The sequence below is a fragment of the Helianthus annuus genome, chromosome 17, assembly GCF_002127325.2.
Source record: "Helianthus annuus cultivar XRQ/B chromosome 17, HanXRQr2.0-SUNRISE, whole genome shotgun sequence".
In the NCBI taxonomy this organism is placed as follows: Eukaryota; Viridiplantae; Streptophyta; class Magnoliopsida; order Asterales; family Asteraceae; genus Helianthus; species Helianthus annuus.
The window spans coordinates 181025841-181044437 of NC_035449.2; the positions used below are offsets into that span (position 1 = coordinate 181025841).

The 18597-nt window shown below is 38.8% G+C and overlaps 1 protein-coding gene across 1 annotated transcript; it reads left to right on the forward strand.

The window, feature by feature from the left end:
- The first annotated feature begins 2778 nt into the window (after nucleotides 1–2778).
- On the forward strand, nucleotides 2779–7969 carry LOC110923165 (auxin efflux carrier component 7). Its single transcript, XM_022167342.1, has 7 exons — nucleotides 2779–3496; nucleotides 3627–4278; nucleotides 4447–4708; nucleotides 5659–5744; nucleotides 6271–6428; nucleotides 6518–6594; nucleotides 7406–7969. Exons 1-7 carry the CDS (start codon nucleotides 2969–2971, stop codon nucleotides 7470–7472), a joined length of 1830 nt encoding a protein of 609 aa, XP_022023034.1. The 5' UTR covers nucleotides 2779–2968; the 3' UTR covers nucleotides 7473–7969.
- Nucleotides 7970–18597: the final 10628 nt, after the last annotated feature.

Sequence of the window (18597 nt, forward strand, 5' to 3'; positions counted from 1 at the left end):
AAACTTGTCAAAATTCGTTAAAAAGGACACCGTCTGATAAGTGGTATTAAGATAAAGGACAAAACTTGTAATTTTTCCATAAAAAAGGGTATTGACCAACCAAAAAGTAGAATACATGTGATTGGCCAAACAATTCAAGAAGAGGCGTGGATTAAAGGACGCTCCTGACATTTTCTTTGAAAATAACGCCTCGGGGGGCGGTCATCCGGGCGTTTTTCAAGGATAAAACGCCAAACCTCCCCCCCTCCCACTACGGGTGGTCTAATAGAGCTTAACTGGCTGGTTTCAAGTTTCAAACTTTGGTCTAACCATTAAACTTGATGTGTCAATCATGTTGGGTTGGTTGGATAAATTGTTTAACTCTAACATAAACCATATATCTTTTTTGTGTCTAAATCTGAACGTGTTAAGCATGGTTGGTAGGTTTCTGAGTCGTAATCAAGTGATAAACATGTCAATCGAGTTGGACGGGTTAAATGGGTTAGTGGGCCAAACATGACTGTTTTGGTTACATAGGTTAATCCAAACCTAGCCTGTTTATTGTGATAACCCAAAACCTAATCATTTTTGCGGTGTGTGAAAACTCAAAAACCAAACTGTATCTCAAGATGGTTGTAAAAGTCCCGCCTAGGCTCCGAGTACTCCCCGAGTACTCGCTACAAGGTAGGCTGCCGAGGCACGAGTACTGGTCTCCCAGGCCAATTACTCCCCGAGTAATCTCTGTCTAAGCCGAGTACTTCCCGAGTAATTCCGAATCCGACTAGGGAGCGCCTACCGACTTTTGCAACCATTTCTCAACTGGTCAAACCCTTTGATATGCTTTGGTTTTGATGATTTCATCGGTTTTAACAATTTATATGAACTCCATTAGGCCAAGCAAGTCATTTGGTTTAAAATATGAAACGATTTGTGTTTGATTTTGATTGTTTTTATGTGCAGATGGACCCTAAGTTCTTGAGGAACCAGAGGTATGCAAGGAAGCACAACAAGGAGAGTGGTGAATCTGCTCAAGAAGAGTAGAAGTTTGATAGAAACACAAAAAAGTTGTCAACTCTAGGTTTTGGTTTTGTTTCGAATGATGTCATGCTACTGCTTATTTCTGATTTTTGTGTTTTTGGATTAATTATTTTTCCGCAATTTAGTTAAGTATGCTGCCGTACTAAAATCTAAGTAAACAAGATGATGATGTTCTGTTTTAATAATATACTAGATATAAGACCTCGCCGCGTTGCGGCCGGGGCTTACAAATTCAGCCAACATTGGTTAGTTAATTATTAAGGGGCTGTTTATTTACCTCTGAATGGTTCAGACCTCTTAGTGGTTCAACACTAATGATTCATACTGTTTGTTTTGTGAGTAAATGTCTGAATGTTTCAGACATTTGCATATGAATGGTTCAGACATTTGCATCTGAATGATTAATTATTATACTGAGTCTCAATGGTTAAGAACTTTATTCTGAATTAGTCAGACATTTGCCTTTGAACGGTTAAGCATTATACTATCTCTTAATAATTCAGACCTCATACTGCTTAATTATTTAATAGTTCAGACCTCTTACTGATTCATCACTTAACCATTCAAAAGTTACCAAACAGCCCATAAACATTACACATGAGCTCCATGTTATGGCCGGTGTATTCGGTACCAGTACCCACTTTTCTCGTTTTTCAGTACCGGTACCGAATGGGTACCGTGCTCATCCCTACCTAACAATGTTACCAATTAATAGCATATAAATAAATAAATACTATAGTACATGGTTTTATCATAAAGCAATTTCCAACTTTATAAGCTAAAAATACAAGTTTTAATGCCTAACAATGTTACCAATTAATAGTATGTATATAAATAAATACTACAGTACATGGTTTTATCATAAAGCAATGTCCAACTTTATAAGCTAAAAATACAAGTTTTAATGCCTAACAATGTTACCAATTAATAGTATATAAATGGATTCATGCAACTTATTAATATAAACAAAACAGTTTTTTAATAGTGAGGGTCTAATAGAGAAAAAAAACATGTTGTACAAGTGATAATGCATGAAATAAAGATAAAGCACATGTTACAAAATTGTGAAGCCTACACCTATTACAAATTGATAATATATAATAATATTAAAAAAAATTTGGAAAACCATTTTTTTCGAAAACCCCCAAAGCTTAAAGTACAAGTCTACTAAATACCAACATATTGGTAATTTATAATATGCTAAACAAATTGATAATATATAATAATATTAACTTTTTTTTTGGAAAACCAATTTTTTTTTGAAAACCCTCCAAAGCTTAAAGTACAAATCTACTAAACACCAACATGTTGGTAATTTATAATATGGTAATTTTCCAGCTCTCAGTCTAAACATATATTTATTTAAATGTTTGCTGTATATGTTTTAAAAAATGTTAATGCGTTTGTATAAGATACAAGATGTCAATTTAACATATAAATAAGTAATCATGTAAACATTTTTGACACACATTATATTAGAGCCTTCACATCTCTTCCACCTTTTTTACCCAACAAATAATTATTAAAATCCATTATTCCTAACTTTTCCTACTATTTAACAAGAGACTAAAAAGGTTAGTTGACACTTGTTTTATTTAACTGGCTAATAAATATTTTGAAATTTATTTTTGTAAATTTTTCTGGTTATACCAGACCCGACCCGTACACCCGGTCAACAATAAGTCAACAACTCCCCACACTATCCATCCACAACACAGTACACACCTTATCTTCACCTACATATATACAACACACACACACTTCCCTCTGTACACTTTCAATCACACATTCCAGTCAATCTCTTTCTCTCTCTCTCTACCACCATGCCAATATCCTCTAACTCTCTCTCTCTACCCACCAGTTATTTCCTTTAACCCCCTCAAATTCACACACAATTCTTTTTTCTATTATATCATATCATATCACAATACACGTCCTGTAACGAGTACCAATGATTACACTTCACGATTTCTACACCGTCATGGCGGCGATGGTACCGCTCTACGTCGCCATGATCCTCGCGTACGGCAGTGTACGCTGGTGGAAGATCTTCTCACCTGATCAATGCTCGGGAATCAACCGTTTCGTCGCTATATTCGCTGTCCCACTCCTATCCTTCCATTTCATTTCCTTAAATAATCCATACGAAATGAATTTCCGTTTCATCGCGGCGGATACGCTCCAGAAGATCATCATACTCGTGGTGCTTGGTGTTTGGGCCGGGTTCGGTAAGAACGGGAGCCTCGAGTGGATGATCACGATTTTTTCGGTTTCGACGTTGCCGAATACGCTGGTGATGGGGATCCCGTTGCTGATTGCTATGTATGGGAATGATGCTGGGTCTTTGATGGTTCAAGTGGTGGTGATGCAGTGTATCATTTGGTATACTTTGTTGTTGTTTTTGTTCGAGTACCGCGGTGCCAAGATTCTGATCACCGAACAGTTTCCTGAGACCGCGGCCTCGATTGTGTCATTTAAGGTATTGTGTATTATTAATCAGTTATTTACACTTACTTGTAAATATTGTATTGTATTGAATTGTATTGTAATGATGAAGAAGATGACTGTAATAAATCTTGACTAATATATTATTATTATATTATTGACAGGTGGAATCTGATGTGGTGTCGCTTGATGGACATGATTTTTTGGAAACGGATGCGGAGATAGGGGATGATGGGAAGCTTCATGTGACGGTGAGGAAGTCGAATGTTTCGAGACGGTCGGTCGGGCTGGCCGGAATGACACCTCGGCCGTCGAATTTGACGGGGGCGGAGATCTATAGTTTGAGTTCGTCGAGAAACCAGACTCCGAGAGGGTCGAATTTTAATCACTCGGATTTTTACTCTATGATGGGGTTTCCGGGTGGAAGGTTGTCGAATTTCGGCCCGGCTGAGGTGTACTCTGTTCAATCGTCGAGAGGGCCGACGCCTCGACCGTCGAGTTTTGAAGAGAGTACAGCTCCCGGGCCGCTGAATTCTCCGAGGTATGGTAACTACCCGGCGCCAAACCCAGAGATTACGTCAACGGTTATGAAAACCGCGAAGCAACAAAATGGCTCACATAAGGTGAAGAATGACGATAAAGAGCTCCACATGTTCGTATGGAGCTCTAGCACTTCGCCTGTTTCTGAAGGCGGTGGGATGCCCGTGTTTGGCGGTACTGATTTAGAAGCGAGAAGTGAACACTCTGGTCGAGCAGTTCACGACACTGCTAAGGAAATCCGGATGGTCGTCTCCTCCGACCATCCGGAAAGAAATGGTAAAACAAATAACATTTTAAATTAAAATAAATGTACTACATAATATCACACTGACACAGACACTGATACTTTACAGTAGTGTCAGGGGAGTGTGAGATAAAGTAAAACTTTATTTTTATCACAGGGGATAAATAGACTGCTATTAACCGGGAATTAATAACGTGCAGGGGCCGGGGAATTCAAGCGGGATGAATTTGGTTCGGGTGGCGGAGACGAAGAGAGGGCGAAAGAGACGAAAGCGGGTTCGAGCTTAACGGCGGAGCTTCGAACTAAGGATGTCGGAATTCTGGACGGGGCAGCCGGAAAACAGATGCCGCCGGCGAGTGTGATGACCCGGTTGATACTGATAATGGTGTGGAGGAAGCTTATCCGGAATCCGAACACGTATTCGAGTCTCATTGGTCTAATTTGGGCTCTTGTTTGCTTCAGGTAATTAAATAATATTTTAAATACTTTGACTAGTCTGGATTAAATTATTTAAAAAAAACGAATATTTATTTTAATAAAATAATAAATATATTCTAAATTACAATGTGAAGGGAATCTAACAAATTGTGAACATAGAGTTGATATGCAAATATTTTTATGAATTTTGTTACAATATAAATAGAAAATAGTGTCAAATGTATAATTAATTGTATCTAAATATATTTGGATTGTCCACTTTATTATAACTATATACGTAAACCAGTCAAACTGAGTTTAAGCTTATGTAAGCTTGAACTCGAGTCGTTTAATCTGTTAAAGCCCTTGCATGACTCGTTAATATTTTTATAAATTCTAGTTTGACTCATAATTTACTATATATTTTAATATTTGTGTACGTATAACAATATTAATGTGTGTGTATATATACGTGTGTGTTATTTAATTATTTAGTTTTATATATAATAATAATAATATTTATTATTATATCTAGTGAAATAAGTAAAACTCTATTAAATTGTTCATTTATATCTTCTTTCAATCAGTGGCGAAGCTTGAATTTTTCGGTCGGGGGAAAGGGGGGGGGGGGGGCGAAAACGTATATACCCAAAAATTTCTATAGAACCGGAGGGGCGAAAACGTATATACCCACAAATTTCTATACGAAAACTACATATATAACACTACTGAGCGAAAGATTCGGGGGGGGGGGGGGGGCGGACGCCCCCTCCCCGCCCCTCTTATCCTTCGCCCCTGCTTTCAATAATAAAAAAAAAACAAATTTAGAACATGTATTATTAACTTGTTTCTTAGTAGATTAAATAATAATAATAATAATAATAATAATAATAATAATAATAATAATAATAATAATAATAATAATAATAATAATAATAATAATAATAATAATAATAATAATAATATGTTTGTTTTAACGACTTTTATGATGACAGGTGGAATGTAACAATGCCAAAAATAGTAGACAAATCGATATCAATACTCTCGGATGCCGGTCTTGGAATGGCCATGTTTAGCTTAGGTGAGGTTTTTATAATTAAGTTTCTTTTCTAAAAATATATTTTTTTGCCCATTTTATATAGATAATAAAAAATTTATAACACTTGAATGTGGCCATGATTTAATAATTGTTGAATCGACCTATTGCGGTCCCATGTAGGAGTACATCTTTTAAATGGACAAATCAATGTCAATCATATTCATTAGTTGTTAAAAGTCGAAATTTTTTAACTTTTTTTATTTTATTTGGTCAAGTTTTCTTTCCTGAACTAATACCAAGTTGTGGACAAAACCATGTCAAGCGATTGACAATCTTGTCAAATCTGTCTTAGACTTTTTTTATTAATAAAGCGACACCTTGAAATCTTATTTTTACATCTTTTGTACGGGTCGTGTAGGGTTTATACGGCTCATATAGAATCTGACATGACAAATATTAGGTTGTATAATGTTATACGGCTCGTATAGATGAAGAAAATATTAGGTCGTATAACATTCTATACGGGTTGTGTAACATTATATGTTTTATATGTTTCATGTTTTTGAAGGACTGTTTATGGCACTTCAACCGAAGATAATAGCATGCGGGAACAAAGTAGCAGCTTTCTCAATGGTCGTGAGATTTTTAATTGGGCCGGCAGTGATGGTGATTGCTTCACTCATCGTTCGTCTCCGTGGCAACCTCCTTCACATCGCCATTGTACAAGTATACACTATTCACTTGCTAACTTATGATATTTGATAATCGATCACCCATTGTCATATCAACTTTGATAGTTGTTTCTTGAATAACAGGCTGCACTTCCACAAGGAATCGTACCATTTGTTTTTGCCAAAGAATACAACGTTCATCCAGCAATTCTTAGCACCGGGTAAGCACACAATAATACTAATTAAGCTAAAAATATTATAAAACTAATTGTTTAATCAACAAATTTTATAACGTGTGCCAAAATCATTTTCCCTAATAAACAATAAGAAAATCATGAGTGTACAAAGCTAATCAATGTTTTAATTTTTTTTTTTGTTTATAAGTGATTTTTTAGTCATGTATCTACCTTTTGCATCTATATCTATATTTTGTATATCTATTTTATTTTCTTATGATGGACGGTACTCTTCCTGATTTTGGAGGGGTGATGTTCTTGCTCTCCCTTTCTGATACTCGCTCCCACATCAACCAATATCTTCTTTGCTTCCACTTCGAATCGAGGAGTACTCCCTGTCAAGCACCCTATTCTGTCCTAATTCACCTTCCACCTCTCCTTCTTGGCCCGCTTACACTAACATGAATATTGTTTGAGGGTTTACATATTTCAATATGTATATAATATGATGCATCAAACAAATTAAAGTATAATCTAATTAGACACTAGATTTGAAAAAAAAAATCATAGGAAAAAAAGGGAAAACATGTATCCATGTAGGAAAAAAAGTTGGTAATAAACGAGAGTCAATAATTTACATACATTTTTTTACCGTCCAATAAAGCCAGACCATCCGTATAGTCATAACTTTATTCTACATTTATTATATCCAAGTTCTTATACAACTCTTTGCATGCATATTAATATTATTCACATACAAATATACCCATTAGAGTAGGGAACTAGCTTGTTATTTCAACATTATATCCAAGTTCTTTATACAACTCTTTTAACTCATAACTATGTATTTGTGTAGGGTGATATTTGGAATGTTGATTGCTTTACCAATAACTCTGGTCTACTACATTCTTCTTGGTTTGTGAGACATAGGATCAACTCGTGAACCATATAGAAGATAACGAAATCTTGACGATCGATTGTCTAAAGTTTAGTCATCCAACAAGTTCATTGACAGAGGATTTACAAATCGTAGGCGCATTGAATAAACATAATTCGTATAAAGACTCCAAAACACTTGGAAGATGGCATTTTTGGCTTGATTTGATGCACCTCACCTTGATATAAGGATCTTGCTCCCGAAAAAACTACAACCCACAATTAGATACTAAATTTTCAAGAAGCCAATCAAGAGATGTATGCCTTTTGAAGAGGAAAACAAGGAAAGATGACAAACTTGGTGCACTAAAAAAGAATATTTAGTTGTATATTAGCATGTTAGTGTAGTATAAACAATGTTGTTTGTTTTTTTATGTATTTTTTTAATGTAATTACTTTATGATCATTATGATTAAAAGACATGTAACATGATATGTTTATTGGAATTTGATTTGTTTCGTGAATTGGAGGTAGAATTTTTGTCTGTTTTGTTTGAATTGTAAGAATGTTTTGTATAACACAATACTTTATACTATGATATCCTACATTCTAACATACAACTTACGTTAGATATGAAAAATATAATAAGTAAAATACTTTATACCGTTCCGCATGGCCCAAAGGTATGATAGTTTCTTGTAAAATGATCATACAATTACATGTAAAATCAGACTTTTATTGAAGAAACTATGAAAATAAATATTTTAGAAAATTTTTATATGTTATTGTTTATTTAACATGCTTCATTCTTAACTAAAGTCCAAATACTTTAGTGAATGTTTCAATACATTTGGAAAAGCAAGCGATATAAAGCATAACAAATGACAGGAATCCTACTTGTGTTACTTTGATGGATTATACAGTGATAGATAAAGCCTATTCTCTTTACAGAGGTGTCAGGCTCTATCTTGAGCCCACTCAGGTTTTCGTCCCATCGTGTGTTACACTATAGAGTTCTGCTCTCGTGGTGCCACAACGACTGTCAAGTAGCAGCCGGCGGTATGGTTTCCCGGGGGAACGCTTAAGCCATACAACGTTTGTCAAGTGGCAGTCTGATCGGAGTGGGGCAACGGGGCTCTCCAATTTGAAGGATGCGATAACTCAATACAAGAAAGTCGTCATTTAAAAAAAATAAAGAATACCCGGTAATAAGGAAAGAAAGAGACTTGAAATTTAACTATTTAGGGAAGTTTACGTTGATGATCCTCAACTAGGATTGAAATTAAATGTATATTTATGTTAAATCAAATCAAAACATATAGTTAAAACTTTTAATGATGCAAAGCCTTCTCTCTTTTTAAGCTTTTAAAAAGGATATAATTAAGAAAATGCTATAATCACCTTTTTGTAACTTTAGATTTCATGTTCATGCATATGCTCAAGTACCAAAGAATTGAATATATACCTTATAGTAATCCTCATAAAAGTGAGCGGATTTAGAGATGGCTTTGAAAGCACATTATCTTTAACTTTGTTGGCACAAAAGGCACCTTTTGTGGACTTTTGAAAGCAAGCCACTTTATTTCATAAATCATCGCTCATTTGTCTAGGGGGGGGGGGGGGGGGGGCATTATGTAGAAATATAACACATAATTTTTTTAATAAATTTATTTATTAATAGAATAATTAAAACCTTTTTAATTCAGATATATAAAAAATTATGAATTATAATCAAAAGTATAGATTTCAATAGGACAACCAAATATCAAAGTGAATCTTTTTATATAAGTAAACAATTTATTTTTTGGGGGACAACTTAAGTAGATACTTTTCAAGAAGCATTCTTAAACCATCTCTTAAGTGATTAAAGTCTTGTTATAAGTATTCAATGTAAGTTTTGCACTTAAAATCTAACTAGTATTAAGCCCCACCGCGTTGCGGTGGAGGTGTAAAACTGTTTCAAATAGTACCAATGTCACACCACTGACAACAACCAGCATGTATTAATGTGAAGAAATTAGATTGTAATGTAAAACATAAAAAAATAATAACTAAGTCGACTTAGTACCCGCTCGTTGCGGCGAACCTGTTATGTTAAATGGGAAAAAACGACGTAAAACCCTTGAGCCATACACGTATGTTGCGCTGTGGGACCCCGATTTTGACCGGTAATGTACTCTACCTCTTCCCTAGTAAGCATAGGACACTCTATCGTACCATGACCCCCCCCCCCAGACAAACCTTACACTTAGCGACCTTATTTTTCAACTCTTGAAATTCCTACCTGACTTCTCTTTTAAAGCTATCTAAAGCAGCAGTTACCGTCGTTTCCAAGCTAGCTTGGTGCACTCCTCGAGTGGATGAGGAAGTACTAGACACAGGAATGAAATTCCTGGCGGTAGATTGTTGTTCATGATCAGAATGAGCAAAACTTTCAAAAAGGTCATTGCATTCGACCACCGTTTTCTTACCCATTAGGTGGCCTCCTGCTGAGGTATCAAATCGAGCTCAGATTTCAGGAGTGAGACCTTTTGTAGAATTTCTCTACAAGTGCCCAGTCGGACAGACCATGCTGAGAGCAGCGAGACAGTAAGCTTTGGAATCTCTCCCAGGCTAGGTAGTAGGACTCGTCAGGCTCCATTCGGAACAAATGGTTCTGATCGCGAAGGTGAGATGCTTTAGCGGGTGGGAAGTATTTAGCAAGAAAAACATCTCTAATGGCAGCCTAGGTGGTGAAGGAACCTGTTGGCTGCGAATCAAGCCAAGTGGCTGCGCGGCCAGTAAGTGAAAATGGGAAGACCTGAAGGTAACGGGCGTCAAGATTGGCGCCTTCGATAGAAAAGGTGCTGCAGATTCTGGTAAGGCGGTTGATGTGGGCAGGGGCATCCTCGTCATCACGACCGTGAAATTGGCAAGAGTTGTTGATAGTGGTCATGATATAGGACGGGATCTGCCAGAATTTGTCATTGTTCACTATGGGAAGGGTGATAGGCGAGTTCACACCGGTGAAATCAGTGGTGGATTGTTGGTGGACGGTTTGACAACCTGCCATATTCGACACACCGGGTTGTGGACTAGTAGGACGGGGGGTGGTGGAGAATTATGTGGTGATGACTTCGGTATGAAGTCAAAGGCTAGTGGTTTAGATTGAAGGGTAGAGTCAGAACCGGTGGAAGATGAAGAAGAAGAAGAAGTACTAACCTTGAGATTTGAAGAGGTTAAGGGCGGCTTTGGTGGCGGTCCTTGTGAACGCTTACGGGGCATCCACTACAAAACCAACAAGGAAACGGTAAAACGACTGAAACAAAAGACTCTAAACAAACAAAATGAAGACACTACTTAATTAGACTCCTATGACTAAAAAATAAAACACAAATAGCACGTAATTCAAGCAAGTCTAATCGAGCTAATGAACGCAATCGCCAAGAGTCCCCCGCAACGGCGCAAAAAACTTGATTTGCTAAAAGTGGTCAAATAAAAAATAACTAATATTAACCTAAACTAGACATGCTAAGTTTTAAATTTATAAAAACAGACTCTCTAAAACCTAGACAACACAACCGGCAAGTATCGATCAGTGCAATATAGCTAAAGTAATTCCGACTATCGAACCCACGAGACTTTCTAATTATGTAAACTAGACTCTATAGACTTGACAAACTGACATGATTATATTGATTTTATATTTGAGGGGGGGGGGGGTTCTAAATATCCTAAATTGCAATTAAAATAAAATTAATTAAGTAAACAACTAAGACGCGACTTTAACGAGGTTTGAGATCAGTGATGACGAATAACTACCTAGGTTGGAATCCCTATTGATATTGTATGGTTTCTATCGGATGCTAATGTGTTATAGAAACCATACGATATCAATTGGGGTTCCAACCTAGGTAGTTATTCGTCATCACTAATCTCGAACCTCGTTAAATTTGTGTCTTAGTTGTTTACTTAATTAATTTTATTTTAATTGCAATTTAGGATATTTAGAAACTCCCCCTCTCAAATATAAAGTCAATTTAGTCGTGTCAGTCTGTCAAGTCTATAGAGTCTAGTTTACTGACGTGATGTCGTGGTCACAATCAAATTTAATCCAAATACAACTAAATAGTTAGCGGTAAGTGGGTATCGAACACAAGGAGTTTGTGGATTGTGTGTTATTTAGGAGATTATCTAACTTGACTAAAATTAAACTAAATTGCAAGTATAGTAAAATTCAAGAGTTGGTTTGAGTGAATTGGTTTTAGAACTAAATTTAAATAAATAAATTGCGAAAGAGAAGTTTTAGTTGTAAGCAAATTAGAGGCAAATGACCATCCTAGATTTCCGGTTTGCTTTGACATTCATATTATCATTTCACTAGAAAGAACTACATAGACATAGCTCATGTGTGATTATTTGCAGTGATGAAAGGGAACTAAGTACTCAGATTCCTAGAACGTGAGTTTGTTACCCGATGATCAATCAACCCTTACCCAAGCCTAACTATACCCATGATATCTCGATTGCCAACGGCACCAAGAACGTATGGTTTCTAATTAGTTCAACGTAAGAATCAACACGTTACTAACAAACAATCACACACCATAACAACAAATCATAAAGATAAAGATCGTTATTCTAGAAATTAGAAAAATCAAACATGAAATGTCTCAACCAAACCTTCAATCCAGGACAATCATCAAGTGTTTAGCCACTCATGGTTTGAAGCAACATCATAACAAAAGTTCTATTGTTCATAAAGATCAAAACACAAAAACTAATGATTCCGATAGTGTTCTTCCCTCCAAAGTCTCCAAGATGCTCCCAAAATTCGTTCACAATCCAGTGGTAACTGATTACGAATGATAAGACACATAAAACATCATCAAAATGGCAATAAATGCCATAAGTTACAATTGAAACCCAGTCGGCGCCGTAAGCTACGCCATAGGGCCGTAGCTTACGGCAATCAGCATATTCTCGCATTAACATGAGGCGCCATAGCCTACGGCATAGGGCCGTAGGTTACGGTGGCTAGTGATCCTTTACGGTGATTAGATACTGAGCTACGGCAGAACATTTGTGTAGAAGTGGAGGCCGTAACCTACGGCAAGGCACCGTAGGTTACGGTGCTGAGTGTGATTCTTTTCCTTGTTTCTCCATCAACACTTGCTTTCTTCGACTCTTTGATTCCCCAACTTCTAGCATCCATTTGTGCCTCCTAAAACCCGCATTTTGAGCACTTTAGCACCTGCATAATCAAACGTAGAGTGGTTACCAAGTTCAAACAATTAACCGGGCAAAGTATGGAATTTTATTCTATTTAAAGGCTTTAAAGGGTTGTCCTACAGACCACCCGTCATTTACGTAATTACAGAGTCTCGTGAGTTCGATACTCGGAATTACTTTAGCTATACTGCATTGATCGGTACACTTGCCGGTTGTGTGGTCTAGGTTTTAGAGAGTCTGTTTTTATAAATTTAAAGCTTAGCGTGTCTAATTTAGGGTTTAATTTAGTTAATTTGTTGAAGGGGTATGGTCCCAAATCCGTGCCGACTAAACAGGTCTGACCTAGGTCGCGTGCGAGACCATACCCTTCACTGATCAATCTGGTAGCTTTCCCGACCGTGAGCCAACCAAATAGACCAAACTTAGGTCGCGCGCGGGGACAAGGCAAACCTAAGACTAGATCTCATACTTGGCTCCTTGGGTGAAAAACCTTCACTTCGCGCCGCCTACTCAGGCCTTCCCTGAGGGTCGCGCGATAAGCAGAAGCGCAACTCACCTCGGGACAAGTACAGATGGTACAAGTGGCAGAACAATTGGCCAATGAGCGTCCAACAGGATGCACACAATTGTGCTCCATGATTAGCAATCGTACAGGAGACAAGAAGGTACAAAAGGACGCTTACGTGGCACTAATCAGTGTGCGCCGACAACTGCACCATGATCTCCACTTAGCCCCTGATGACAGAGCAGACAACAAGGACAATGTGTAACACCCCAGTGTTTCGAAAGTCAAAGTCAAAGTCAAGATTTAAGTCAAAGGAGGAAAAGATCGCTAATGGCAATCTGTCACTCCTTGCTCAATTTCTGTTTTGACTTCTTTGACTGTACTTAGTCTATTTTAAGTTTTACGTTAGTTGTATTATGTGGAGTAATTGATTAATAATCGCAGTAATCGAGATATATTTATCGCTACAAATCGCTCTACGACAGTGAATAATAGGAAGTAACAATGCGATAAAGTCAATTAAACGCAAATTGAACTAATCTAATCAACCTCGCGCTCGCAACTCAAATTACGCATTTTTGGTGTTTGATATACATGTGTGTGTGCCTTATGTGTTATTTGTGCATGTTTATTTATGTTATATGTGGTAATCAATCAAATCACAATCGAACCCAATCACAATCGAATCACAAACGCAAAACGAATATGAAACAAGGATGATTGTATGTTGATATAGTATGATAATTAGTGGATAAGAGATAGCGTGAGATATGAGTGGTTGGGATTAAAAGTAATTTGAATAAGAAACTCTATCTCAGTCGCATCGTTCGCAATCGAAATCGAAATATCAAAAATCGTCCCATCGAACTCCCCACTAAGGCGACCGATCGATCAGGCACCCAACCGATCGACCAGCTGTCCGATCGGGCTGCCTGGCCGATCGGCCAGCCATTTCCTCTTTTAAAACCCTATAAATACCCCTTGTCACTCTCCAACTTACTACTTTTGGAAAGTGACGTCCGACCAGCTCGTGTTCTTCACCTTTTCTCAGATTTCTCTCAATTCCGGTAAGATCTCGTCCTAAATCTTGTACTTTCTTAATCTACACGCACTCCTCCACCTTTCTATCTTTTAAATCTTAACTTTTAACCGTGAAAACACCAAGATTCAAGGTGTTCTAGGATGGCGTCATCATGTGTTCTTGAAGAACTTCATGTTTTGGCCTCAATCCATCAAGAACAACTTGGATCTAACCGATTTCCACATAAATTAACAAAGATCTTTCATAGATCTAAACATATTTCCAGTGAAACGGATTGAGAGAATGTTTTTCCAACTTTCTTTCAACTCTTTTACACTCAATACCTTCAAAACCAATAGAAACGGAGCTTGTGCCGGGTTACTAACCATTCTGGTGGTTTTGTGGCCAAGATCCGGATTTTATTCACGAGGTTCACCGATTTCGGGTTAAACGTGAAACACCGTCCCGAACCGTTCACTAACTGGATTTGGGTGATTCATGTCCGACCAAGAGAACCAAGTAATGACGAGGTTTCTGTTGTTTGACTCGTTGTAAAAAATACCTCGATAAAACGACAAGCAATCAGAATAACAAGTGTGAGACGAACAGGCCGACCAGGACAAGGTGATGTCCGATCGGATTGCTGCCCGAACGGACAGCCAGCCGAATGGATAGTCAGCCGAACGGCTAGCACATGGGTCCCACACTTAACCAACTTATTTGAAGTTTGAGTATTGAACGAACTGCTGTCCGATCGGACTACCATCCGATTGGATTACTCTTCGGATCATGAGATACTTGACTTTAACACTTAATCGATTTTTCAACATGTTCAATGCACTAGGAATGCCACCCGATCGAACTACTGTCTGATCGAATGACATCCTGATAAGAACATGTACTTCACTGAAGTACTAGCCAATCGGGTTGCCAGCCGATCGAACGACCGTCCGATCGACTGACCTGAAGGGCAGAGGTACTTCAATGTTTTCAAAATGCTACAACGGAAACTTCAAAAGCCAAACCATCATACACAAACACATCTTTCTCAAAGGAGGAAAAAATCCACTCGAACAGCCATCCGATCGGATAGCCGTCTGAACGGATTGTCACACGCACGGTCAGCCGTCCGATCGACCAACTGTCCGACCCACCAACACTTGTTTCCATTCTACGCGTTACTTATCGTTATGCTATCGAACCATTCAGGCTAACCCTACTCTCAATCGCTCCCTTCAGTCCATCAACCGCTGTGAGTATACTCGAACCCTTTTTGCTTTCGCACTTTTGGGTGTTACATACGTTACTTATTCTAAATCACAACCGAACACACTACACAATACTTTTAAACGCTAACCGTTACCGCATGTTATACGTGACTTAATGAATGCCTGTTTGTTATGTTTACACATGGAATGCTGTCTACTTGCCTAAACGACGATAGTACTATAGTTTAGACTCAACACCCGCTCATGCGGGGGTTGTTAAGGACAATTATTTGCATGGATTACAGTGGTGATCATGTATTACGAACTGCCTCGGGCAGTCAACCCGCAGTCATTGGTATCGATAGGTTCATGTCGATAACTAACATGCTTCGTTTTCCGCTGTGTACGTGCTGGTTATGCGTAAACTATTTCGAACTCTATATGATATTATCAAACTTGTATGCTCGCCTTTACACCATGTGTATTGACTTTATTTTAACGTATGTGACAGGTAATTAGGATGCTTATCTGCTAGGAAAGCGAGGCTAGAATAAGGCTCTAGAGTCCAACAAATAGTTATCTGTACAAATGAAATCAAGGGTCTCTAGAAGCAGATAAACAATTGCTCTATTTAAGTCTGAGTTGTCAAGAATAGAACTATTTTCCTAGATTTTGTCTGTAATAATTTGTTTACTGTTTGAGACATGGTATGGGACATGTTATTTTAAATTGAACAGTAATGATAATTGTTATGGAAACTTTTGGACAATCTGTTTCGCTCAGTGCCACGCCCCGATGTTTCCGCCATCGGTTGGGGTGTGACAGATTGGTATCAGAGCCATAACTATAGGGAATTAGGCAAGACTTGACCTAGTCCGGGTCAAAGTCTTAGAGACCTAGTCTATAGTTAGGAACCAACAGACCAACTTGTACAAACCTTAAAGGTTTAGTACAACCTTATGTGCTATATCTCGCTATTCTCGCTTGCACTACACCATCATGACACAACTAATCAAAATCAAACAAGTAATTTGATCGAGATTAGGTATGAAAACCGCAAACTCTCGATTAAATTGCTTATTGATCTGTATTTATCTATAAAACGCGAGAATTCGCATTGAATCCGGAGTGAAATCCATACTTCAACGCGGATTTTCGTCGCTATTTTTAACCAAAATAAGGAACAAGGTTGTTAAGCCAGGGGTGAAACCCGAACCTTGACAACCTATTCCGCTCAACTTTGCTTTACAAAAACTCTCACCAAAGTCTCGACGGACTCCAACGACCTGAACTCACAATGTAACTAGAGGGAGGATTGCCGAATGCCCAAGAATCGAGGTAGAGGTCGATCCTGAAAGTCAACATGTGCACGACAGATCCTTGAGAATAGTCGAACCGCTTTAGGTAGTCGATGTCTATTTAGCCGCAGACAATCCATTTCTCGATTTTTATGTGTTTCAATTCTGAGCCCGCAACTGTTGACTCTGGTAATTCGTCGATTTTTAAGTGTTTTATGTGTATTTACCTGTTTATATGCTTTAAATTTTGGGGGATTATTCGATTTTTGCTTCCACCTCAATCGACACGCATGACTCGCACTGCACACCTATCTCAACACCCTAACAAGTCGCTACAATACAGACAATACTATGCTATGCTACATGATATGCTAAACGCGACCGCTATATTCGAACAACTCGCGAATTTTGAATAATAGGTTTCTGTATTCTGACCGCCTCTGTGATTACATGTGTATGTGTTTCTGTGACTATGTGCCCTACGTGCTTATGTGCCTCTGTGTTTATGTGAATCTATGGTTATCTGCCTATATGTTTATGTGATAAATGTCCTATTGTGTTCCTGAGCTTTAGTTAGAAGTAGGCATGTGAAGTGAGATTCGATTAAGCTATGTTTGAGACCTGTGACGATGTCTGTTGTAGAAAATGTCGTCATCTGGACTTCGTAACACGCGACTCACTCGCCAAGAAAAGAGAGACAAACGCCTTGCCGCCATCCTCGCTAAACAAGTGGCCAAGACTGTGAGTGAAATTTATGAGAACGTCAGCAAATCATCTGAGAAGTCTAGAACCGACACTCCCAAAGTTGCTCCAAAGATTGCTTTCAGCTTCAAGCAATTCAAGGCATGCGGCCCAAAGGAATTCACTGAAGAAGATGGCCTAACAGTTATATTCCAATGGTTCGATTCAGTCGAAGTCACTTTGCGCCAAAGCGGATGTCCTGATAATCTCCGTACCCTCAATGCTACCGGAGTCTTCCAGTCCCGCGCATTAGACTGGTAGACGGCCGAGCGAAACAAAGGCGGTAATGATGCAACTTATGAGCTGACTTGGGAAGATTTGAAAGCCATCATGATGGACGAGTTCTGCCCTCCCCATGAACGCCAAAAGCTGGAGGACGAGTTTTGGAACATTAAGCAGACGGATGGAGACAACGCTGCCCTGACTGCTCGCTTTAAGCAGCTCAGCATCATTTGCCCCGATCAAGTCAAGACGCCAGACATGGCAATCAAGAAGTACATCCGACCTTTACCCGACTGTGTTGCGGATTTTTTTCACGCCACGAAAACTGCATCGATCGAAGAGACTTACTTGCTTGCCGCTAAAATCAACGACAAGTGAGTAAAAGCTGGTTTTTGGGATAAGCCCTCGAAGTCTCTGCATCAAGCTACTACCGCACCAACCGCTGAAACCGCCACTGCTCAACCGTTAAAGTCCTCACGTCGCAGAAAGAAGAACAACAACAGCAGCTCCAGCAACAAGAACTATGCCATCACTACCACTGTTGCTCCTCTCCAAGCCGTACCGGCTCAGCAGCAATCTCATCATCGACCAGCACCAGTCACATATGCACCGCCAGCAAAGCGTGCATACACAGGCCCCACCCGGTTTGCCCAACATGCTCATATCATCAACCAGTGGGTCTTGCCTGTCGTTTCTGCGCTCACTGCACTATGTACGGTCATTTCACTGCTAACTGCCGTACTGGTCCTCGTCAAGCCCCAGCTCAAGCCACTGCTCATTAAGCTCTGCTCCCAGCCCCGCAAGGCCAACACGCGGCTAAGGCACCCGCGATCAACGCCCGAGTCTGCTTCGCTTGTGGTGATCCCAACCACTTCGCGAACATGTGCCCAAACAGGGTTGTGAAACAAGAACCCCAGCAGCCACAGCCTCAACAGCAGCAACAAGCCGCACGCGCCAGAACCTTCA